General features: G+C 40.4%; 2 protein-coding genes across 5 annotated transcripts in view; both read right to left on the minus strand.

Moving 5' to 3' along the window:
* The window catches only part of LOC113047461 (gastrula zinc finger protein XlCGF57.1-like), a 40147-nt gene extending 21056 nt beyond the window's left edge, over positions 1–19091 (minus strand). The window contains exon 1 of the mRNA XM_026208845.1: positions 18746–19091. The gene's annotated coding sequence lies outside the window, so the exon portion shown is untranslated. The remainder of the gene's footprint in view (positions 1–18745) is intronic.
* Positions 6998–19092, minus strand: LOC113047474 (gastrula zinc finger protein XlCGF8.2DB-like). 4 transcript variants are annotated; one of them, XR_003276254.1, is made up of 5 exons: positions 19023–19079; positions 18746–18798; positions 17482–17616; positions 8412–10154; positions 7000–8125 (listed from the first exon to the last, which is right to left on the minus strand). XR_003276254.1 is itself a non-coding variant. In XM_026208860.1 (3 exons), exons 1-3 carry the CDS (start codon positions 19027–19029, stop codon positions 9232–9234), a joined length of 1065 nt encoding a protein of 354 aa, XP_026064645.1. In that variant the 5' UTR covers positions 19030–19088; the 3' UTR covers positions 6998–9231. The 4 variants fall into 4 exon arrangements, 1 of the variants encoding a protein (XP_026064645.1); XR_003276253.1 differs by lacking the exon at positions 18746–18798 and having other exon boundaries at positions 19023–19088; XM_026208860.1 differs by lacking the exon at positions 18746–18798 and having other exon boundaries at positions 6998–10154; positions 19023–19088.
* Positions 19093–26586: the final 7494 nt, after the last annotated feature.

Genomic DNA, 26586 nt, shown 5'->3' on the forward strand with positions numbered 1-26586 from the left:
CTTTGCACAGAGTCACATTCCATTTGTGTGTGACCTCTTTCAAGGTACTTCTGTGTCACACGTTTCTTTTTCTCAGTAGCAAACTTAAAGAGGGCATTGCTCAGGACCAGATTTCTGTTTTGATAGCCACACCCATCACTCCAAAGGATGAATTCATTGTAAGTGGGGTGTGCTTCAAGGTAATCCACAATGCAGGAGGGGGACTCCTTGGCAGAGACCCCAGCTTCACCCTCATGACAAAGGTAATTTTTTGCTTCATGTTATGCCATATTGTAGATGGTAAAATTATGGACACCAAGCTTCATTTTGTAGTACAGGGCAGACACTTGAAGCTTTGGGCACAGGAGAAGGCCCTGCAGATCCATGCATGCAACCAAGGTGGTGTTGTTTGCAAGTTGTTTGTCCTTTACCTTTTCTGCTCGTGCATCGTCCTTTTTAACACAGTGTTCCTCCCACACGGCAGTCTCGATGTTCCCGGCTTTGAAGGCACAGCAAGTGTCACACTGATCTTTCTTCTGATGGAACTGAGAAAGATTTAAATCGTTGAAGGTGTTAGTGAATACTTGCCGTGACAGAGGCTGGATGCTGTGGTCTGCACATGATTGCTTATACTGTGTGTGGAGATGACTGATGGACTTCACATACATTCTCCTCTCTTTCCATTCCAATTTCCCCCCAAAATACTTCAAAAGTTCCTCCCTCTTCCCTTCATCAATGTCGGAGCAGTGTAGTTTTCTTTAATTTCTTGCAGGACACAGATTGGCACCGGCCGCCCATTTTTGTTTCTTTTTTGATGACAAATTCATTTTTTTTCCTTCCAAGATAATATTAGCCCCTCATTCTTTTCCTTTTCTGGATGTTACCCTTCCAAGTGTCTGGGTTGGCCTTCTTTCTTGACCTTCCCCGATTATCAATGGCACCTTCATTTGATTAAAATAAAAATTAAATAAAAATGATGTTCTACAAATGCACATTTCTCTTACATGGTTTCTTAGCATGTGGATATGTGTGTGTGTGTGTGTCAGTGTAGGCATGTATTTAAGTTTGGCATTGCTGTTTGTGTGTGTGTGTGTGTGTGTGTGTGTGTGTGTGTGTGTGTGTGTGTATGTGCACATGCGGCTGAGCCCACTAGTAGCTGACAGAAATGTAAAAATAATGACAATAAATTACTCACCTTCATTGACAGGTGTGTAATCCGGCTCATTTTCTGGATCGTGTTCAAGTGAGTCTTAGAATAATAAAGAGGAACACATTTAGTACAACGAATGCACTGTTCACGTCATTCAGGTATAAGATTGCATTCATTTTGACTGGTAATCGATTAAATATGCTAGATTTGTAATTAGTAATGGGCTTTAGTCTTTAAGTCCTACTCAAAACTAATGTGAGGTGGAGGCTGTAGTATAGTCTAATCTGATAAGAAGAAAAAGAAGAAGAAGAATACTTACCCTCACTGGCAGCTATTTCGGAATGATTATCTTTATCACTTTCCAGAGAATCTAACAACAATAAAGATAAAATGCATTTAGCACACTGAATAGCCTACAATGTTTGAATAATTCAGAACTGAGCTTGCATCAGTAGCTTTGACCAGCACAGTAACTATACATTTTGAATTCTCTGTGATTAAAGGGATAGTTCGCCCAAAAATGATATTTAAGCCATGATTTACTCACCCTCAAGCCGTCCGAGATGCATTTTTTTTTTCAGACGAACACATTTTCAGTTATTTTAGAAAATGTCTTCGATCTTTCAGTGGTTATAATGTGAAGCAATGGGGTCCGGATGCTTCAAGTCCGAAAATGTGCCTGCATCCTTCACAAAAATAATCCATCCTGCTCCAGGGGGATAAACGAAGGCCTTCTTCCCTCTACGGTAATCCGTGCGGTTTTGTCAAAAAAATATACATATTTAAAACTTTATAAATGAAAATAACTGGCTTCCGGTGGCGGTCGGCGCGCGTTCATGGAGATGGATGCTGGCGTATAACGTAGGACGTAGCCCAGTTATTTTCATTTATAAAGTTTTAAATATGTATATTTTTACGACAAAACCACATGGATTACCCTCAGAAGGCCTTTGTTTATCCCCCTGGAGCCAGATGGATTACTTTTGTGAAGGATGCATGCACATTTTGGGACTTCAACGATGTGGACCCCATAACTTGACATTATAACCACTGAAAGATTGAAGACATTTTCTAAAATAACTGAAAGTGTTTGTCTGAAAAAAGATTGACATATGCATCTCAGACGGCTTGAGGGTGAGTAAATCATGGCTTAAATATCATTTTTGGGTGAACTATCCCTTTAAAATGTTTTAATTTAGCCACATACGATTTAATGGGTTAGTACTTGGAAATGCAACAGCAGTTTCTTGGATCAAGGGAACCAAAATAACATGTGTGACAGGCTTTCATCTTAATGTGCAACAAATCAATAGGCTTTAGGTTGCTGTATGTAGTTGCTACTGGGAGAAAATAATTTAAGCCTAAAGTACCTACCCTCTTTGGCAGCTGTCTGAGAACTGTCACTTTCAAGTGAATCTAAGAATGACAGAGAGGAAAACTAGTTAACATTTCAGTAAAGAATATAATGTAGACTTAATTGTTTGGCTGACTCAATTCTATTTTCCTACAAACCTTCCTCCTCATTGCTGACCCTCGCAATCGCCTCAATAACAGCCCTATCATAGTTAACATTCATCAATTCACAGAGCTCCTCTACAGAGACAGACATCCTGAAGGAAGGGAGAAAAACAGATCAGAAAAAATATAGCGCTATGCCCAGTCAACATTGCTTCACTTCACTTCGGAAATTCGTGCGTTATAATCTTCACAATAAAAACGTAGCAAGATAACTCTAGTGCTGGACATTCTCAGCCTCTGGCAAGCGGTGATAGCAGTATGAGTGAGGCATGTGACAGTCATGACAGTAGCATTACAGGCTATAATTTGATCAGTTTGACTAAGAAAAAAAAAAGTTTGAATATGATCAATGAGACCGAGTTTATTTACATACTACCAAGCAAACTAATCTGCGAAGAACTAGATTAGAACTAAACTGTGGAGAGCTTCAGTGTCGTACTTTCATCACCCACGTTCACAAATGTAAAAATAAAAATAAATATTTGGTGACAATTACTTCATCTAGAACATTTATAGTTAAATAATAGTTGTGAATATATAATAAACTTGAGAACAGTTGTCAAAAACAAATACTGATACTTTACCTCAGTGTTATTCAGCTATCCAGTGCTGAGCTTCGATGAAACTTCACTAGACCGGCGAGATGCTTCCACAGGGCGGGAGATACGCGGCGTGATTGACAGCTTTGACACCAAATGGATATACGTGAAAATCTGATGACATGATTTCAAAACTTTTCATTGGCCATTTAGATATGTGAAGCATACTGTATATGGAAATGAACCTGGACATTTAATCCGTCGAAAAATCTCAAGATCAGCAAAATGGACATACGTGGTTTTCATCGGACAGCGACGATATACTGTTTGAAGCATGGAAAATGCTACTGGAATATGGAAAGTTTCTCAGTGCCATTGATGCTGGATCTAACTGGCAGGTAACTGCTTTTCTGCATTTATCTCTAATCACATGAACTGTCAGAGAGAGGGCTTTTTTGACCAGTAGATTTAAGGTGTATTCAAAGCATGGAACGAGTCTAATCTAAAGAAGGTTTGCACAAAAAGTCACGTATGAGGCATGGTCTGTGACGAGGTATGGGACTTTGTCTTTTATTTAAAAAGCAAAGACTGTTTTGCTGCAATTAAGTGATAATGTGCACCACAGTAGACAACTTGACTGATGTAATGGCATGTTACTGCTAAGCATGCATCCATATTTATTCACTATTCCATAGTGTTCACATGACAAATGTCAGATTTACAGTGTTGTATTTTATACTTCATACCTTGCAGCATTACAAAAGCTTCCTAATCCTTACAAAAGGCCTGAAGCCCTGATCTTGCCTCACTGAAAATGGTGATCAACATCCCTTAGTTGCAGCACTTGGAGTTTCAACTCCCTTATTTGAAATAAAACATTCATAAAGGTTTTGAAGCTTTAAGAAGCAATATGTCAAAAGTGTTCATCACTACGCGGTGTACATCAGTGGACACACTTCTCCAGAAAGCCATATCATACTTTATTTCAATTTCACTTCAGTTTTTTTTGTATATACACCTGTGGACACTACAATTCTGTTTTGTTGGTGTGGAACAAATGGACTCCACGCTTTATTGTGTTGTTTTACATTTCATTATAAATGCTTTCGCCAACCTTGGGAGGCAAAGTAGTTTAATGATGGGTTCTGGCGTCACCAATGACGTTATAAATATGGATCACGTGTAACTTGGATCAGGTGTTATGAGTACATCTCATAAGATAGATTGGTTGGATCTTTAACTTGTAAAACCTATTTCTATATCATCAACACAAGGAAGACACACGTCATAAAACAGATTTTATTAGCAAAAGATAGGCAAGAGTAATCAACAACTACTAAATGAATACCAAAGGGTCCTAAAATCTGGAACACACAGATATGGCAAAAAGCAGAAGTAATTTTTGTCTTCTTCTTGCCTTCTAAGAGGTGTCTGGCTGTTGTCCCGGCATCTTTATCTGATGGCGCTGGACAGTTTGATAATGTTAGTCCACCAAGATCAGAGACAATTTATCAGAGACATGCCACTTCCTCAATACTCAATACAACTATATGAGGAAAACCCGTAACGGCAAAGATGGCAGTTGTATGCACATGTCCCGCCCTTCCTGCTGGAAAGCCAATCATTTGCTTTTAACAGTCAAGCCAGGAAACATTCACAATCCACATAGAAGAGGGTGATAACAATGTAAAGGCATCGGACTACCAAGGTAGTTAAAGCATTTTATATTGACCACAAAAATGTTACCTTACATTCTAAGTAAAAGATACAAAATATGTTGTGTAATCAAGGTACTGCATAGCTAGCAAGTCAGCTTTCCTACATAGCTAACGCTAACTTATATAACGTTAATGATAAGCAGAAACATACAATCAAATTGACTCTAGATATCCGTAGTTAAATACCTAATTTGTGTGGAACAACTTAAATGAAGATGCAGACCAGTTATAGTTGTACAAATTGAGTATTTATTTTGGCCATGCTTAACTGGTAAAGCACGTCAGTTGGCTGTGTGTGGTGTCATTATATAAAAATTATTTGTGTTTCTGATGCTGTGAGCACGGAGACTGCAGTGTATACCGTAAGTTTGAAAGTGGTTAGCTTAAATTATTAATATGAATAAACAATGCTCATAAACGGCTGCTGAGGTCGTATTCTCAAGTGAAGCGAGTTGAGGCTTGGACCCGGAAACAGCGCTTCTTACGTCATCACTTAACAACCAAATATCATATATGGTCTAGCTGTGTGACACGTTAGCCTAGGCTAGCAAGATGTACAATGACAATAGTAAGCAAGCTAACATTACTGAGAGTCTAACGTTAATGGTTAAAATATTTAAAACGTTACCTTTTATTCTCCTTTGGGAAGGCGAAAAAGGATCGCCCACATCTTACTCTGTTATTGCACCCATAGAAGGCACATGAACATGGCATATGTACATCTATTTTAGTTTAAAGTTATGGAGTAACTTGTACATGTATAAATCTCCGTCTTGATGCTAACGTTATTTTTGTCCACCAAAATAGGGTACTGTTTGAAAAGGCGGCAGATTTGATATGCAGTGTATGTGTGCGTTGTGTAAATCTAGATGGCAACGTTATATAAATTGTCTCTGGTTATGTACTGACTGTATCCCTAACATCAATAAGCACAGCATTTCTTCAAGGGTTTTAAAAAATGATTTTGTTTTAAAAGACACATAACTTTATACAATGAGATTACCAAAAAATCTGTCCTCTGGCCCTGCTTTAAACTGGGCCTTGGAATGTACTGTCCATTACTGTTATTCGTTTCATCTTTTTAAACACTCCAAACCTCAAATGACGTAACTTGACCCCATTTTAATGTAATTTAACCAATTTGGCTGATTCTTATGAAATGTAAAATAAAATACTGCATTGTGTTGGTTGCTTGTTGTGAACAGTGAGCTAACACACAGTGTCGTTGCGCTACGGACAACCCAAGTTTGAATCCCAACTCAAGAACCTTTACTGATCCCACCCACCAATGGCATTCCGACTTCGCTTCCTGTCAGCACTGATATGTGATATCATAAGAGGCAAAAATGCCAAAAATAGAGCTTTAAATAAAATAATGCATAGACCAGGGATGCTCCAACCCAGTCCTGGAGGACCAGTGTCCTGCAGAGTTTAGATCCAACCCCAGTTAGACACACCTGAACCACCTAATTAAGCTCTTACTAGAAACCTCCCGACAGGTGTGTTGATACTAAGTTGGAGCTAAACTCTGCAGGACACCAGACCTACAGGAACGAATTTGGGCATCCCTGGCACAGACTTTACTGTATGACAGTCATTTTTAATATATCTACAAAAGTTTTCAGTCAAGAGCAGGAAATGTTTTTTTATTTAATTAACTTTAATAAAAGTGAAACAATGGAATTAGAGGGAGGAGGAACAATCGAACTCTGGTTCAGACCAGGCAAGCAAACAAAGTGTGAAAGCACCTTTAGAATGGGAATGGATCGGTTCCTGACAGAGAAAAGAAAAGCCATAAATCAAGTCACACAGACCCAGGCAGGTGCTGGACTTTTGAAAGCTAAATGCAGATAATATGACAAGGCAAATCTCGCTCTTGGCTTTAAAATACTTTTTTTATAGGTATTGAGGCGGGTGGGGGGCGCGACCAAAAAAGTTTGAGAACAACAGCCTTACAACATCAAACTAATGAATGAAAAAAGGCAACAGTTTTGAAAACAAGACACACACACACACACACACATATATATATATATATATATATATATATATAACAATAATAGGATTAGATAAGTCGACTTTCAACAACTTCACCTAAGGGACCTTTAGACAGTGCTTTTCCAACAGTGGTGAATTATTTGCAAAAGTGATCTTCTTCCAATGTGTTAATGGCAGTAGGCAAACCAACTTAAATGCTGCATTCCCGCCACCTACTCGATAGGAGTGTGGAGTGCATAATGGTTGAAAGTTTGATCACTATATAAATAATGTAAATAATAATAAATAAAAATAACGCTAACTACCTAACTACATACCTCAGTATCAGTCTTGTTTCTTTTAAGAAAATAATTCATGAAATAATCTTGATCGTTTTGGTCCATTTCCTAACAGAACCTGAAGTGACAAATTATTTATTCCAAACAACCCTAAAGCTTGAATTAGTTGAAATCTTGCTTACCTCACATTACATTATGAATGCTTGAATTTTTTTAAGGTTATCCGATTCCTCAGTGTTTGCTAAACATTCTGTAATTTATTAGTCGGAAAAGAGCGACCAGTGGGAAGAATTCGTCTGAAGCCCTGAACTGAGCCCTGGGGCCTCATTTATAAAGCTTGCGTACGCACAAAACGGGGCTGAAAACATGCGTACGCCAGTTCCTGTGCAAAAGGTGGGATTTATAAAGAAAAACTTGACGTGAAAATATGTGCACCCACACACACTCTGACCCATGCTTACGCACATTTTGAAGACAAAGCAGTTTGGCGACACTGATGGTGAGTTGAGGAACTGACTGCGGATAAAGGGAATTAACCCTTTGCAAAATGGCAAAACTTACTTTGACATATTTCAAAATTTACAATACTCAAAGTTGCTCATAGGTCCCGGTCACCCCCCCTCCCCAACAAGAAGGACATCATCAGGGAGCAAGGCTCCGTCAGGAAGTAATGCGCCATTTGTGAAGAACAACAGTGTAAAGGTTCATTTTTTAACAGGATCTTTTAATGTAGATGCACAACCCTTATTTGCTTAAGCTCATCTGCGATTACAGTAATTGCATTAATGGTGTCTCTCTGTGTCTGCAGAACAGCCTCAGTCAGCACCCGGCCACTTCCCGCCGTGCCATAAGGTTGGGACGCACTTGTGCTGGGGACCTCGGGAAACTCCATAGCCCCTGCAGACTCTGCGCTGGGAGTTTCGTCACACTGGTCTCCCGCAGACTCTGCAAGAATAAGGACTAAACCAATTGTACACTCAAAAAAAATAAATTGTTGAATGAACATGATTTATTCGTAGCACCCATTATGCATCTTATCAAATCAAGTAAACTTGCACTGCTTCGAATAATAATTTAGTTACAAATAACAAGAATGAATCATTTAACATAAGTAAACGTGTTATATTCTTATTAATCAGACATATTTGTATTTTGCAAATCAAACAAGTGGCTAGTTGACTTTTTTGAGTGTATAATTTATTTTGTTTAATTGAGCACACATTTTATTTACCTGGTTCCCCTGTATCCAGCACATCTGTGTCTCCCTCCCTCTCAGACACAATGCCACACACACTGGTTTGGCCAAGAATCGAGGCCATTCGGGTCTCCATTGGGGACGCCTTTGCCCCCACCAGTCGCACACACACTCTGTCGGTGAGAGGCAAGCCATTTCTTTGCTCCCACCTTAAGATCGGACCACTTCTTTTTTACATCTGGAACCGTCCTGTTTGCCGAAGCAACTGCGTTTACCGCAGAAGTGATGTGTTGCCACTCTAAATATTTTTTTTAATTGGTAATTCCACTGCTGTGGCCACCAAACAAAATAGCCTTCCTTTCGTCCACCTCACTCACAAGAACCTCTATTTCTGCCTCAGAGAAATTTCGCTTCTTGCTTTTGCTCTCCATTGCTGCCATGATTTTGTTTTTAAAAAAACAAACATTTCCTTGCTCCTTTTAATATGCATGGCCAATGAGGTAATTTGCATTGTCTATATATGGTTGAATGTGGGCGGATTAAGGGCGGTAAATTATTATTTTTTTTTGCGTGCGCAAATTATCAGGTAGGCTGTGATTTATAAAGTGAAAACTGCGTGCAGGTGTGCGTACGCATGGTTTTATAAATCTGAATATTTTTTTGCGTACGCTATTTTTGGCTTTTGTGCGTACGTAGAGTTTTAGTAAGGATCCTACGCACAGTTTTATAAATGAGGCCCCTGGTCTTCACTCCTGCTTCCTACACAAAATAACATTATTACATGATTCCTGTCTGAGAAACTCCTTCCACACTGATGACAAAAAAAAGTTCTCTCAGTTGAATCCTCATGTGTTGATCAAGAATGTGTAGAAAATAGGCCGTGTAATTTTCTCATGTGCTTGTTACAGTTTGATTTTTTACTAAAACATTTTCCACACTGTTGGCAGGTGAAGGAACTCTCTCCAGTGTGAACTCTCATGTGCCTGTACAGAGTTCCATCATGAGTGAAACTGACTCTGCACTGTTTACAGGAGTATGGTTTCTCTCCAGTGTGAACTCTAATGTGCCTGTTAAGGTTTCCTTTTTGAGTAAAACTTTTTCCACACTGTTGGCAGGTGAAAGGCTTCTTTCCAGTGTGAATTTTCATGTGGGATTTAAGGTTTCCTTTAAGAGTGAAATTGAATCCACACTGTTGACAGGTGAAAGACTTCTCTCCAGTGTGAATTCTCATGTGCACTTTAAGGTTTCCATTATGATCGAAACACTTTCCACACTGTTGGCAGGTGTATGGTTTCTCTCCAGTGTGAACTCTTATGTGCCTGTTAAGGTTTCCTTTTTGAGTAAAACGTTTTCCACACTGTTTGCAGGGGAAAGGCTTTCCTCCAGTGTGAACTCTCATGTGCTCTTTAAGGTTTCCATTACGATAAAAACTCTTTCCACACTCAGGGCAGATGTGAGGCTTCTCTCCAGTGTGAACTCTCATGTGCCTGTTAAGGTTTCCATTACAATCAAAACTCTTTCCACACTGTTGGCAGGGGAATGTCTTCCCTCCATTGTGTACTTTCAGGTTTTCATGTTCCTTGAAACTCATTTTAGAGTGAAAAGGTGTAAAATAACTTTCAGTTTCTGTTTTATGAGCAGTCTTCTGTGAGAAAGTCTCTTTAATCTGTGGCCAACAGAAAGATTCTTCTCCAGTTTTAAAATCATGAGTCGTCTCATATTGTTCATTCTCTTCAGTTTCATTCAGTACTATGCGCTCCTCTTTCAGCGGCATGAGGTCTATTATGAAAAAAGACAAATTAAAGTTAGCCAAGTTAAACAGCAAAAAGAAACCTACATCAAAACATTATTATAAAAATGGATGGTTCTGGTCCTTGATTCTGATTGGTTGAGCCAAACATTCACCTTCGATTGAGCAGCCATATTGAGCGTTGCATTTTCCCCATTCAAAACTAAATGAGTGACATGTCTTGGGTATTCTATATTTTTTAGCTAGATAGTTTACACTAAACTGAAGGAGGTGATGCATATCATTCTAGAAAACTTACTCAACCGCTCAGAGACTGCAGTACTTTACAAATACAAGCTTTTCTGAAGATCCACGATAATATGAAAATTGCACCTGTAACAGTTCATTGGCATTTTACTAGTGATAATGTCATTATGTAATGTAATATTTTTGAGTTATACGATTTTTTAAATAACAGAGTTATGTCATAAATATTTAACCCCTAGTCATCATTGCTGTTTTTAAGTCACTTATTTGCATGGTGGGGAATTAAACTGTCTCAAAACACAATTAAGTCTTTAGAAACTCTTATTAAAAACAGAATTAGCTTGAGCTGTTACACATACATACAATTCATGCATGTGCTGAAGTTGAGTAGCAAAAATGGCAGTCAACAGAGATCTTGCAAAAGCTATAGAGAATAAAATAATTGCATTACTTTAGAAAATCTAAAGCTTTAAATCATTTTAAATCACCAACATTAAAAAAGTCTTATTCCTTAGCTTAAAGTGTGATGTAACACAACACTTTTGAGTTTGTTGAAGAAAAACCACAAAATCTTCAATGTAAAGCCAAAGACTTGAAAGATGACCCGACGAAAAGGAGGAAAACCATTTCAATCCAGTGTGTAAGGAGAACACTAGACAAGTACGGCCTTCATGTGGAGACATCTCAATGAATACCACTCTTAAAAAGAACAAAAGGCAAGAAGAACAAAAAGCAGACATGAACTAGCTAAAATTCATTTGTGTAGACCTGTGGAGCTCTGGAAGAAAGTTTTATGGAGTGATGTGACCAAACTGGAACATTTTGGACCCATGGATCAGCGGTATGTCTGCTGCAAAACAGGCAAAGCTCATAAACAGAAGAACACCATCTCCATCGTCAAACTTGGAGGTGTATAAGCCCTGTTATGGGGTTGGCTTTATTCTGATTTTGTGCAAAATTTGACTTTTTGGGTGTTGAATAATTTTAAACATGAATGTTTAGAGCCAATTTTGAATTTCTCTAGAAACTCTCTCGAATACTTTACTGATGCCTTTGTTGAATTGTTTTCATAAAATTTTGTTCTGCGCAGCAAAATGTCTAGCAGGTAATGGGGGTTGAATAATTTTGATTGCAACTGAATATAGGACACCTCAAAAAAATGTAAGTACATGCAGTTATTAAACCCTTGATCTAAAAACAAGCATAGTCTGGCACAGGACAAATCAACCATTTGTCTAAAATATCAGAAAAAGGGTGATCTAATGAACTATTTCCAGTTTTTCTGAGAAAATTTCATTTAAGGATTTAAGCTCCATCATAATACATAAACTGTGCTTATTAAATTTACTACTTTTGAAGTGATTGTGGCTACATCTCTACTGTAGTGCTGTTAGATCAGTAGCTGCTGTTCCACTGTTGGGCCAGTGCGAGCAAGTGCTTTAAACAGGCCATGCGGGGCTAATAGCCTCTGACCTGTAGTACCGAGGCCAGAATAGCACTGCATTTCCACCAATGGACCAGAAGCTGCGCTGCGCTACACTAAAACCCCCCCTTACATGCCTCTCAGGAACAATGTCGTGCAACTCCATAATTTCACCAACAAAGAGAAGTTATCAGAAAACTAATAAGAAACAAGTCACTGGAACTAGCGCAATCACAAAATGAACAGGATAAAATCAGCCATTTGTTTGCATGCTTTGTTGAATATTTAAATCCAAAAGTCTGACCATTGACCATGTTTATGGCAAGTTAATGCCTAGCGTGCAGCCTTTTGCATTGTTTATAAATATTTCTGCTTTGTATGGTGATTATAATCCACAAAGGATCAAATTATTTCAACCATTCACTGCTGACTGAAAGTGAGTTTTGAGCTCAATTTATTTTAATTAGTTAGATACTCCGGTAGATACTCTGCCTTTGTTAATAACCACACTCCTCTAGCCCCAGCTAACCCGTTTTGGCCCAAGGTTTTCGTTGGGCACAAACGAGGCACGGTAAAGCACAGGAAGTGACAGTGGAAACGAGACTGGCCCTGGCATGCACTAGCATGCCCACTTTTGCCCAAGAGTGGAAACGTGGCTAGTGGTGTAGTCAATAACACTACGGCATGCAGCAAAGTCTTATTCACTAGATAGAAAAGAGTAAGTACATCGAAAGAGTAGTGCTTGTGCTCAGAGATGGTGGTGCAAATGTTGTAAAAGGCATGCGACTGGGAGAAATGCCAGACTTCAGCTGCTGTGCTCATACCCTGCAACTTGTGGTGACTGATGGCATCAGCACCAAATAATGCCATAATTCAAGCTGTGCCAACATGGTGGAGCTCCACTCTGCACATGCTGCAAAGAATGTTGGAGCAGAAGCGTGCACTGAGTGTTTATGCAGGGGAACATGGGATATAATTTCATATAATTCCCGACTGCAGATCAATGGGATATAATTTCAAATCTTGTAAAGACACTGGGTCCCAATGAAGAAGTCACCCTTGAAATGAGCAAAGCTGAATCATCTTCCTCATGCATTAGTCCAAGCATTGCTGTGCTGAAAATGCCCCTTCAAGTAGACATTCCCAAAACAAGAGAAATTTGAGCGCTAAGGCAGACAATGCAGAGCTTGGAAAAAAGGTTTTCCAAAATAGAAGAAAACAAGTGTTTGATGTTGGCAACCCTGCTGGATCCTCATTTTAAAGCCCATATGTTTACAGCAGCAGACACACTGGATAAAGCCAAACTGGATAAAGGTTTCTTTAAGTACTGGTGGTTCCGAGGACCGGGCAACCTGGATCTTGACGCATACAGCACTATGATATCTGCGAAGCAGAAAACACAGATGGAATCTTAATTTCCGGTCACGATAATTAAAATTACATTTTACCGTGATGGAATTTGTCAAAGTTAGCATAAATTTTTCTAATCAAATCTCCATATGGATCAGTATCTGTAAATGGTTGAAATATGAATCCTGCATGTTCTGCGTGTCTCTGTGTGAATGAATGAATAGCAGAGACGTGCGGGTTTGTTTACTACATAGACTGAAGCGTGTGACTCTTTGTGAAGACGAACGACTCTCCGTCGCTTTGCTGATAGCGCTGTTTCTCACACATGCAAAGAGAGATAGAGTCTTACCACGCTGAATCGACACGCTATATGTAAACTATATTTTTGTTGTCTTCTCCTGTCAAAATAATGGAGTTCATTTAGAATTATTTAACCTTTTCGAACAAGCAGAAGATATTCCGGTTTCTCCGGTAGTGGGCGGAGCTAATGCACAAATGGCAATTTCATGAAAACATCCACTATATTAAACTGCTGTAAAAATGTATCAGATAATTATTTTTTTTTTTTCATAAATCTATTAATCAACCTCAGTCCTGATCAAAACCATTTTTTTTAATCCAAGATATTAACTCTTTAATTACCAAGTTCATAAATGATGTCACTGATTTGAAAAAAAACAAAACAAAAAAAAAACACAAAATTACATTATTTTCAATTTAAAAAAGTGATTGTGGACTGGATATTTTTTTTACCTTTTATCACAGTCTTGGGCATGTCAAAGATTAATAACAAGATTGGCTTTGATGCATTGTTAGTTTTAGTGCAGCATTAGATTTAAATTTTTTCTCCCTCATTTACATAAAAACAGTGTGGCTGTTTTTGCCCCATTCCATTATAACAAAATTTTTTGATTGCAAAGCCATGACAACATATAATCACGCATTCTTGATCGTTTGTGGTTTTCCCTGTTGGGAAGAGGTAACATTTGTTATTTTTACAGTTGATCACTAGGTGGGACCATTAACCATTTAGATAGGCCTGTGCAAAAATGGCTTAATTTCTGGCTTGTATATGGAGTTATATGGAGTATAATAGCAAATTATAGTGTGTGTGTGTATGAGTGAGTGAGAGAGAGAGAGAGAGAGAGAGAGAGAGAGAGAGAGAGAGAGAGGGTGTGAGAGAGACCTTTGTGCACTTGCCTTGATGTATCTGAAAAAATCCAAATATGCACCTCATGCTCTCAGAACTACATGGAGTAAACAATAAAAAAAGAAGTGGGTTTAAAACCTTTAAATCCTGTAAAAAAATCTACTTTGCATCAAATTTATGAGCATAATGTATTATGAACCAAAATGTAGGGCTGCCCCCGACTAAAGATATTCCTAGTCGACTAACACTCCTGCATTTTAGCGATTAGTCGAATTCATTTATGATATTAATATAAAAAGTTGCATATATACAAGGAAAGGTATAGTCCAAGTTGAAGTTTAACACTTCCATATGACAGAAAATGCTAAAGCATGATATTAGCGCGTTCAAAATGAAAATGAAATGCTTAAAACAGAATGGTAAAGCGTTCAAAGTATACAGCGCTTATGGACACAAAAATCAGTGGCCAGAACGTTATAGGCTAATTATAACATAAAAACAGCAATCAGACTGCCTGTGCATTTTAATATTTTATTATCAAAAATACAAACTGTAACAGTTAAATATAAAAAAAAAAAAGTTTTGAATAAAATAAACTAAAATTCGTTCTTTCAAATAAATTAAATAAACTTATTAGTAAATTAGGCCTAGTACAAAAATTTATATAATTTTTATATTGTTCAAAAGGAAAAATTTACAACAACGAACAATTTAATAAATGCACAGGGCACAACGCCAAAACTTAGAATAAAAAAAGGAGGAGGCAAACAAATCAACAGCCTAAGTATTTGATTAAATTGTTTAGAACAACTATATTTAAGACAAAATGTGGAACAAATAGTTTAAAGAACACTAACACAAATCGAAAATATCAGAGTAAAGCCGCAAACTGCCATTAAAGCTGCAGTAGGGAACTTTTGACGCTCTAGCGGTTAATAAACAGAACTGCTTGCGTCTTGCAGAAGAACATTGTAGCCGGAGCTACTTCTCTCTGCTTATGTCTATGAAGAATCACAAAGGTACTGGGTTACTCCGCCGCGGTACCCCCGAAGCAATCTAAAATAGTCCGAGTATAAACACTTATTATAGGTGTACCCTAGTGATTCAGAAAGATTGTTCTCTGCGGCCGGAATAATCGTGAACAGATTGCACTCCCGTTTTGTTCCCAAGCAGGTGGACATGCTCATTTTTTTTTAAATAAAAAAATGAAATAGGTTATCGTTATAAATACAGACTAGGGCTGTGCAAAAAATCGTATGCGATTTACATGCGCATCTCATCAGTAAAGACGCTCCTGTAATTAGAAGTATATCTACAGCACGTGCGCTCAGATCAGGGTTGCCAGGTTTTCACAACAAATCCTGCCCAGTTGCTTCTCAAAACTAGCCCAATCGCGCTTCCAGGAGGTTGCCCGATAAAAAATTGCTTCCTGGGGTTAAAATATAAATTTTTTTTAGCAGGGTTGCCTTGGTAAAATTTGCATTTTAGGTGCCAAATATCACATTATTTGTATTGGGATCGCTTAGACCCGCGGACATGAAAAACAACCACAGACTTGGCAACACTGGTTGGCATTTACTACACCAAGCCGTAATTCACTGGCAATCTACACAAAATCGATGTTAAAATCGATTTTGTGTTAGATGTCGGTAGACTACGGCTCTGTGTAGTAACTGCCGCTCCACCTGAACCAGTGTTGCCAAGTTTGCGATTGTTTTTTCATGAGAGCACACACTCAGCACGTTCCTCTGACCATCAACGGTGCGACTGTGGAGAGAGTGAGCAGCACCAAGTTCCTGGGTGTGCACATCACAGAGGACCTCTCCTGGACTGAAATCACAACAGCATCTCTACTTCCTCCGCAAACTGAGGAGAGCCAGAGCCCCGGCCCCCATCATGTACACATTGTACAGAGGCACCATCGAGAGCATCCTGACGAGCTGCATCACTGTGTGGTATGAAGCCTGCAACGCGTCCTGCTGAAAGACTCTGCAATGCATAGTGAGAGCAGCTGAGAAGATCATTGGTGTCTCTCTCCCATCCCTCCAGGACATTTATGGAACCCGTCTCACCCGCAAAGCCCTTCTCTTCATTCTGCTACCATCAGGGAGGAGACTGCGGAGTCTCCAGGCCAGGACCAGCAGACTGAAGGACAGCTTCATCCATCAGGCTGTCAGGAAGCTGAACTCGCTCCCAAACTTGCCCCCCCCCATCCCTCTTCTGCCCCAGGCACCACTCCTCAACACTCTCACTCAGCACTGCTTCTCCTCAAAGCTGCTTTCTGAGCCCTCTGCTGTATGCACTGTACACCTACAACTGTTCTTTAACTGCTCTCCAACTCACCCAAACAACCACATTATAAAATATGTGCATGACACCACAATGGTTGGATGTATCTAAGACGGGTCAAACAAATCTCACACTAGCAGGCTGACAAACAGCTTTTTCCCCTGGGCCAGACGAACTGCCCCTACCTTCAAATTCACCCCATACCGCCCTGAAGAGCAGACAATCAGCCCATCTCCTCATAACTGCACTCTTGCAATTACAATTTTTAAGATTTTAACCTTTTGTTAGATCTAAATTATATGTACATGTAAAGAATATATATTATATTTGTATATATTATAATATTATTTTATTTTATTAAGGGAACATTGCTTGTTTAGACTGTTTTGTCTTTTGTCCTGATGGATGTTGTTTCTTGTTGGGTTGGGGGAGCACCCTAAATTTCGTTGTACCTCCACAGTGCAATGACAATAAAGGCCATTCTATTCTTAATGAACCAAATGTGATGCAGAAGCCAGAAACATGCAGAAAGAATACAAGAATGAGTTTTGAAACATTGATAAGTCACAGAATAAAAACTTTTCTGAAATTAACTGAAAAGCTGCAAGAATACTTTTTATTTATGACTTTATTCAACAACTCGTCTACTCCACATCAGCCTCTGGCACCATTTTTGAGAGCATTAACCGAACGTAAAAAGCGTATGCTGACAAATTGTTAAATAAAATAGTTGGTTTTATTTTGCACACAAAAAGTATTCTTGTAGCTTCGTAAAATTACAGTTGAACTCCTGATGTCCCATGGATTTTTTTACAGATCTTGGATATGTTTCAAAAATATCATGGTTTCCTGTAGAGACTGACATTTTAATAAGAATCAAACAAGAATGAAAACCAACCTGTTTGTTCCTCAGTATCTTCTTGTTTGACTCTCAATGTTTCTTCAATCTTCACGTCTTCACTCTCCTCTTTAATAAACGCCATCTTTATAATAGTGTGTCCAAACACAGAAAACTCCTGCTGAGATCCACACACTGTCATGTTTAAGATGAGAATAATTCAAGATAAATCACTGGCTGTGTCTCAATCAGTTCTAGTTCAGTAGTCAGTACACTGGGAAAGGACTCAAAAGAGAGATAATGGCTTCAGTTATCTCTGGTTTCACAGACGAGGATGAAGACTAGTCTCAGACTAAAATGTAAGTCTGATCTTAAAATATGTCTGTGCAGTTGTTTTAAGATGCTCAGGCACTTTAAGTAAAACCAACTTAAATAATTTGACTATGGTCTAATCCTGGTTAAACCTAAGCCCTGTCTGTGAAACCAGGGGACAGTTTCAATAAGGAGGATCATCCAACTCTGAGTTTAAACTTGAACTCTGAGTTGACTTACCCTGAGATGGGAAACTCTGAGTTTTCAGTTACAGAACAGCTGAAATGAGTTGGTTTAATCAACTCTAAATTGACTGACTCCCGAGTTAAGCGCGTGCACCACAACTATAAAAAGCCATTATCAATGGAGCGCCGATATTACGATTCACCATGGCAACTGCTCCCGCCAAAAAGCTGTATGTCTGTCATATTTAACCTTATGTGTCGAAGGAGGGCGGAGCTACAGTAGATTTGCACTTAGCAATAGACACTCAGAATAATCTTGTTTTCCATTTGCATTAAGATTATTTTTATTACCACACTGGCATATCATTTTACTTAAGTAAAATGCACTTAATTTAGATTCCCCCAGGAAACAAGTATCTTATATTAATTTCTTATATAGAAAATAAATCTTTATTTTTGTATATTTTATATATATGTACTAGCGGGGGGGGGGGGGGCAGTAAGAAGAGGAAGAGCATTTTTCCAGTGTGTATCAATGAAGTGCTTAAAAAGGGGGAGGAGACCGAAAGAAACTCTGGGTTTACCGAAGAAAGCCTGCTCCTGACCAGGTTAGGATCAGAGAGTAAGTTACTACGATAACTGACTCTAAGTTGCTTTCTCAGGTTTGACAAACCTCCCATTTTGAAACAGAAAACCCAGACTTTCTCTCATTTCAGGGTTCATACTCATAGTTTTTACTTAACCTCCTGTCTGAAATGGGCACCAGGTCATAAGTAAACAAAAATCACTATAAACATGCACAAGACATTGATAAAAGTTTAACTCACAATCGCGTTTGTTTGTTGATATCGTTGTGTTTACACGATGTTGTCAGCGCTCGCTGAATCGAAACAGAGAATCATTTTGGGAAGAAATTGACTCGGAGTTTGTGTTTTCTCCATCAATACTGTGTTCATGTCGACGCGCTTTACTCGTTCAAAACAACGAGCATATAAAGCGCTACAATCAATATTAATGAAATAACTTTACATAGTTTGTAAAAACTGTTAAACAGTCCCAACGGTTTGCATTGATGTAACACTGTAAATGTTTAAAAAGACAAACCTTTCATCAGTGGAATAACAACACAAGCAGGAGAGCGACGCTGCCTTATGACGTCACAGCGCAGTGCCAAAATAAAAGTCCTGTTCGCATGCCAACATATCAAGAGTACTGAAACGCACACCCCAAATAGAAGTCACATGGATTGATTCAAATATATTAATTTGCAACATATTTCCATATTAATTTATTATATTTGTTAACATATTACATTTATATGTAAATACATAAAAATATAAATACACATCTATAAATGTAAAAATATTTTAAAACATCCAAATCGCATACATGTAAATACTCTTAAACATTTAAATATTTAATCAATGCACCTTTTAACTGTACATTGCATATAAGTAAATACACGTAAAAAAAAAAAAATTCACAGAATATATTCCCGTTTACTCAAACTGTATGTAAATAAATTAAATCTACATATATGTAAATGGATGCATTTTATATAGATTTTTAAGTTGCCCCTTCATAATAAATCAAACAGAAATTGTACACTGAAAAAAATTATGTCTGCATCGTCTGGAGACTTTTACAGTGACCATATTAGTTGACTTGACTTATTGCCTTGTATCCACATGTGCAATGACAATAAAGTTGAATCTAATCTATTCTAATCTAATATAAATAGTTCATTTATCAACCCAAGCTCAGCATATACCAACACAAATTATGAATGGTCACAATGTTTCTGGCTCACAAATAAAATATTATCTTTCTTTAAGCATCTAGGGTCAAAATATGAATTACAAATATGCAAGTCTTAGTAGGCATTCATCATGTGGCATTTAAATATTTAAGAGCCACCATTAATCATGCACACAGTTCATCAACTAATCACATGCTCCCAAAAATAATACATCATCTAGTCACGCCCTTACCAACATTTTTTTTTTTTTTTGGACAAATCACCATTAAAAAAAATAGTTTTTTTCAATGCAGGCTACATTATAATGCCAGTAGGTGGCAACCAGAGACTGTCTTAATCAGTTTGTTAACCACTGGAAGAATACTATGACAAAGATATCACTTCTGTAATGACGAGTCCATCTGCAGCTTTATTATCATAATGATCAATACAGTATGGAGGCAGAAACACTATCACGACCGGTGATACAAGGATTCACGTCTTTTATTAGGGGTTAATCCACAGAGAATAAACAGTGCAAGCATGAGTCGAAAACCAAAACATCCATCCAAACATAAACTAAACATGAACACAGGGCAAGGACACAAACTGATGGATATGAATAAATGAGGACTCCGTGACACATACTAAGACAGACCGGGTTAAATACACAAGGAGAGACAAACGCTAATGGGAATGAGACAGAGTGTAATGATTAGCAACTAATGACAGCTGGGTGCAAATTAAGCAGAGGACGTGAGGAATGTGATTCATAAAGTGACAGACACCGTGGGGAAGGAGGACACCTAGTGGATTCCCAGGGAATACAACCCAGACACTGTGACAATACCCCCCCTCTACGGAGCGGCTCCCAGATGCTCCACGACAAGACATAAAACAGAGACCAGGAGGGAGGCGGACAGGTGGAGGCTCAGGGGGAGGGACGGAGGGCCAGAAAAGAAACATGGGAAACAGACACCAGAAGTTTAAACACAAAACAGGGAGACCAGGAGGGAAGTCGACCGGAGGAGGATCAGGGGGAGGGACGGAGGGCCAGGCTAACAGAGGGGAACTGACAGGAAACACAACAGAAAACGAAAAACAAAACATAAGTCCATGAAAGGACATCACGTGGCACCCACCAGGGCGGAGCAGAAGACCACCACAACCGTTTGGTCAGGGCAGACGCTCCCCAGGATGGAGCAGAAGACCACCACAACCGTGTGGTCGGGACAGATGCCCCCTAGGGTGGAACAGAAGACCACCACCTCCTTGTGGTCGGGGACGGATGCCCCCCAGGGCGGAACAGAAGACCACCACCTCCTTGTGGTCGAGGCCGGAGTACCCCAGGACGGAGCAGAAGACCACCACATCCTTATGGTCAAGGCGTAAGCCCCCCAGGGCGGAGCAGAAGACCACCACAACCGTGTGGTCGGACCAACGGGAGGACGAAACTCTTGTAATCCCATGGTGGTGACTTGACACTGCTCATGAAGATTATTGGTGACTTGCATTTGTACATGAAAATCATTGGTGACTTGTATTTGTACATGAAGATCATTGGTGACTTGTATTTGCTCATGAAGGTCAATGGTGACTTGCCTTTGTTCACGAAGATCAGTGGTGACTTACTTTTGTTCATGAAGATCACCGGTGACTTGACTCAGTCCTTGAATATCACCAGTGACTTGACTCTGTCCTTGAAAATCACCAGTGATTTGACTCAGTCCTTGAAGATCACCAGTGACTTGACTTGACTCTGAAAGGTCAACGGTGACTAGCCTTGTCTCTGGAAAGTCCATGGTACCTAGCCCTGGCTCTGGAAGGTCATCAGTGACTAGCCCTGACTCTGGAAGGTCAGCGGTGACTAGCCCTGACTCTGTAAGGTCAGCGGTGACTAGCCCTGACTCTGGAAGGTCATCGGTGACTAGCCCTGACTCTGCAAGGTCATCGGTGGCTAGCCCTGACTCTGGAGGGTCATCGGTGACTAGCCCTGACTCTGTAGGGTCATTGGTGACTAGCCCTGACTATGAAGGGTCCACGAACACCTGACTCGACTCTGGAGAGTTCACTGGAACCTGACTCGTCTCTGGGGGTCAACAGGAACCTGACTCGACTCTGGGGGGTCAACAGGAACCTGACTCGACTCTGGAGAGTTCACTGGAACCTGACTCGACTCTGGAGAGTTCACAAGAACCTGACTCGACTCTGGAGAGTTCACTGGAACCCTGACTCGACTCTGGAGAGTTCACTGGAACCTGACTCGACTCCGGAGGGTCAACTGGAACCTGACTCGACTCTGGAGAGTTCACTGGAGCCTGACTCGACTCTGGAGGGTCAACAGGAACCTGACTCGACTCTGGAGAGTACACTGGAACTTGACTCGACTCTGGAGGGGTCAACTGGAACCTGACTCGACTCTGGAGGGTCAACTGGAACCTGACTCGACTCTGGAGAGTTCACTGGAACTTGACTCGACTCTGGAGGGGTCAACTGGAACCTGACTCGACTCTGGAGGGTCAACTGGAACCTGACTCGACTCTGGAGAGTTCACTGGAACCTGACTCGACTCTGGAGGGTCAACTGGAACCTGACTCGACTTCAGAGGGTCAGCTGTGACTGTCATCCTGTGCAGCGGCGCTGGGCAAGCAGCCATCTTGGGCCATGACTCTGGACAGACAGCCATCTTGTGGTGTGGTGCTGGGCTAGCGACCATCTTGTGCTGTGGCGCTGGGTTAGCGGCCATCTTGTGCTGTGGTGCTGGGCTGGTGACCACCTGGTGTTGCGGCGCTGGGCTGGCGGCCATCTTGGGCTGTGGCGCAGGCTCAGCAGCCATGACATGAACAGTCTTGGGATTCTCTAGGATCGTTGACAGCATGGAGAAATAATCCAGCAATGTGTCAGCGGCCATCTTGGGCGTTGGCGCTGAGCTGGCGGCCATCTTGCACCGTGGCGCTGGTCTAGCGGCCATCATGGGCAGTCCTTCTCTCCTTCCGCCATGGTGAGACGGTGGCTCTGATCCATCCCACATGAGCCCCGAGTCGAAGGGAGGCCATGGCTGAGAGCGATGCTGAGGCTCCTCTCGACCACTCCCGCCTCGGCGACCTCCCCTGGTCCCCCGAAAAACCACCAGGCAAGTTCCCTCAAACCCATTCCTCCCCCGCTCTGTGACTGGGGAGGAGACACAAGCAGACATGCGTCAGACCTAAGCAGAGGACGTGAGATTCATAAAGTGACAGACACCGTGGGGAAGGAGGACACCTAGTAGATTCCCAGGGAATACAACCCAGACACTGTGACAAACACAGAAGAGGCAGATAATTCAAAGTCCAGGAGAGAGATTGGGACAGGCTGATTAACATTCACAAACCAGAGAACAGGCGTGAGGTCAGGGCAGGCAGATAAACAATCACAGTCCAAGTAACTGTTAAGGGGTCGAGGCAGGAGGTGAATTTTTTTTAACTCATCCGTCTAAATTATACTAAGCCTTAAAGTTCTGCATAATTAAGGGCGTGGTCACTTGAGCAGCTGCCGTCGAGCTAGGTGGGCGTGGCTTCAGCAACCAGCTCCCACCTTTTTGCCCATTTTCGATTGTCCGATAGAGTCACTCGGTGATGTGCTGCCAAGATGTTGACAGCCACTTATGTCCACTTTGAGCTTCAAAAATGCTTTTCTGAAATCTATGGGTGTCGCAAAGACATGTCTGATGACTTGGGTTGATTTGGGTGGGGTCTGAGCCGATCGGCCATGATGGTAGGACACGCTATCTGTTGCCAGGGGCAACGCCTTCAGAACTTCACAGGGGCATTTCAGAGCACTTTAATTTTTGTGCATTTTTAATGTCAGCGGAACAGAGACAGATCTACGAATACGAGAAAGAAAAGGAAGAAAGTAAAGCAATATAAAGAGATAAGGTGAAACAAAGGAAGGGGACCTTAAAGGAACAAGCTCAAGCACGAAACAGCAGTATTTGGACAAGCTCTCAGGCATCCAAAATATCGACCTATACAAGCTCCCTGCAGCGGCACAGAGACCTGGACCATTTACCTCCATGCACACATATGGACATTGTGAATTATATTGTTTATGATATAAGTCACCTTCCATTCACACTGTTAATGGCTTTAATCTAACCAGGACATTTACATCTTGCAATCACACATTTAACTACGTACAGACCTGGTACAGTATGTGTCATTGGGCTAAAATCTAATTATAACTAAACATACACAGCTTTAGCCTACATCAAAACATGTTGGAAAAGTTTGTGTACATTGAACATCTTGTTACAATCTAGTCTTTACGAAACAGTCGCAGTTATTTAAGTTACTTTGTAATTTTGGTCAAGAAGTGCATTCTAAATGCAATGTGTAATTACAAAACGCTAAAATGCATGTTAATAAACTTACTTTGGCCAGTACAACACTTTGATGACAGGTATTGTAAGCGCTGCTTGAAAAACCAAGCTCAGTGTGAAGCAGATGAGTAGGTAATCGTGTTCAATATTTGTGACTATGCAACTCCAATTTTATTTGGGTGGGACATCCCAGGCCAGGTAAAAGGGTTTTCCCACACAGCTACTCAAATAAATGAATATCCTTAAAGCAGAATTACCATAAACACAATTAAAATTGTATTAATGAAATCATCAGCGAATTTTCCTTCCAAACTTGCTAAATTTACTCAGGCTAGAATGGCCCACATAACTGTAGATGAGAATATAAAATCACCCTCAAATAAAAATAAAAATAAAATTAACACATGAGAATAACACCTAAAATAGCAATTGCATAATTGCACACCACTGACCTCATCCCATACCGTTTACATGATCATAGGTCACTGGTTTTGACCAGCATAGCCTAAGCCCCCATTAATTTAAATACCTCACAATTCCAATACAAATTACCAATAAATACAATGTTGATAGTCTCTTCAAAATGGATAACCTTAAAAAAAAACTACCAGTGATTATTCTCCCAGCGACCGACAACAACCTGCACGCCAAACAATTGAACGCAACTCATCTACTAATTGAAAGTACGTGCTTATTTAAAGGTAAATCCTACATACCATCATAGAAACAATAGCGCCTCCCCGAGGCTCGGCTACACTCAGGGTAGGAAACATGTCAGGATCAAGAATTTTGTAAGCACTGGCCGTGTCTGAGACAGCACCTGCTTTCTTCTTCAGGAACTGTTTCGCTACCAGAATTTCCTCTTTACAAAGTTGGATTTTTGTGATGTGTTGCAATGAGGTTTATAGATTCCTCACTAAGAAAGTTATCAGCAGCTGGATTGCAAGCTTGAATGCCCTTCCTGAGCTTTACCCCAACACCAAAAAATCTGTTGCTCAGTTCACTTATGCGGTCATGACATGGATACTTAAGATGATGTTTAAGTTGGTTGCCATCACACAGTCCTAGTGCCTAAAGTGGAATCCAATGCATAATCATCCACCCGCCTTTGCTTACGGCGGTGAACAGGCAGGATCTCTGAGATGTAGTTGGACTCGCAAATTACTTTTGTCTCTTTGTAGAACTGTTCTGCTGTTTCTTCACTGGTCTGCTTTAAGGTTTTTTAGTGTTTCAATGACAGCTTCTTTGTAGTGTGTAGCTTGTGCCAGGACCACAGATTCTTTCTGGAGATACTTATGGAGCCTCTATGTAACAGATAGCAAACTCTTGAACATTACAAGGACGTACACATTTGAAAACCTAGACAGTTTTGACTGGAGCCCAATTGCTATAGGTTTAGCAACTTTTTCCAGGCATCTTAACAAAGCAGTCAGATTTTAAAGCACAACTTTGACTGAGTTGAGCTGGCATTCCCATCTAGTTTTAGAGAGCTGAATAAATTCACTGTTCTCTAAACTTAAAGTATGCCTGTTGATTGACCATTTATGTACTAAAAAAGGAATACACATTCCCTAATGTTACAAAAAAATCCTGTGTGACAAAGTACCCATTTCAGTTCATGGGCATAACAATGAATAAAACTACTTCAGGGTGCTCCTCACAGAAACATGCTTGAACTCCACTAAATTCAATCTTTAATACTGACGCCCCATCATAAATTTGAGCCACACAAAGGACATCATTCAAACCTTTCAGTCTTAGCATGCATTCAGTTGCCTTTAGCAGTGACATGTACTGTAATGTACACATACAGCAAGCAGCTCAACATGGCCATCCCTTGCTTCATCTGTCAAATGTTGCAGCAGCTGTCTGGGTGGCTGGTCTCAGACGATCTTGGAGGTGAAGATGCTGGATGTGGAGGTCCTGGAATGGAGTGGTTACACATGGTCTGTGGTTGTGAGGTCAGTTGGATGTCCCGCCAAATTCTATGAAATGCCTTTGGAGAAGGCTTATAGTAGAGAAATTAACATTCAATTCACGGGCAGAAGCTCTCGTGGACATTCCTGCAGTCAGCATGACAACTGCACACTCCCTCAAAACCTGCGACATCTATGGTATTGTGCTGCGTGAGAAAATTGCATATTTTAGGCGTTTGCCACAGGATTCTCAGATTTCTTCTCCTTCAGCAACGACTCTATATTTCTACGCTGATCCAAAGCCACTCCCGTTGACACACCTTCGCAGCTGGAATCGAGAACGCTTAGCACGGCTGACCTGCTTCTCAAGATGAGCTTGGCGTTGTTGCAAATGCCACGCCATTACTGTGGTTTGTGTGGGTCTCCCGTGCACACCGCTGAAGGCCACATTGACTGTGTTTCCTGCTTGGCGAAATCCCATGTGGAAGCTGCACTCATGGGAACTGATTGTTCTCACTGCGAGAACTTCAGTCTCCCTCTGGTTATCTTCCTCCCAGGGACCTGGGAAAAAACAGTGGGGTAGAGGTCTTGAGCGATCTGCTGCGACTGAGTTCACACCGGCCTAGATCCCACATGCCTTGCTCTCACCCCAGAAAG

This window comes from Carassius auratus, chromosome 28 (assembly GCF_003368295.1).
Source record: "Carassius auratus strain Wakin chromosome 28, ASM336829v1, whole genome shotgun sequence".
Taxonomy (NCBI): Eukaryota; Metazoa; Chordata; class Actinopteri; order Cypriniformes; family Cyprinidae; genus Carassius; species Carassius auratus.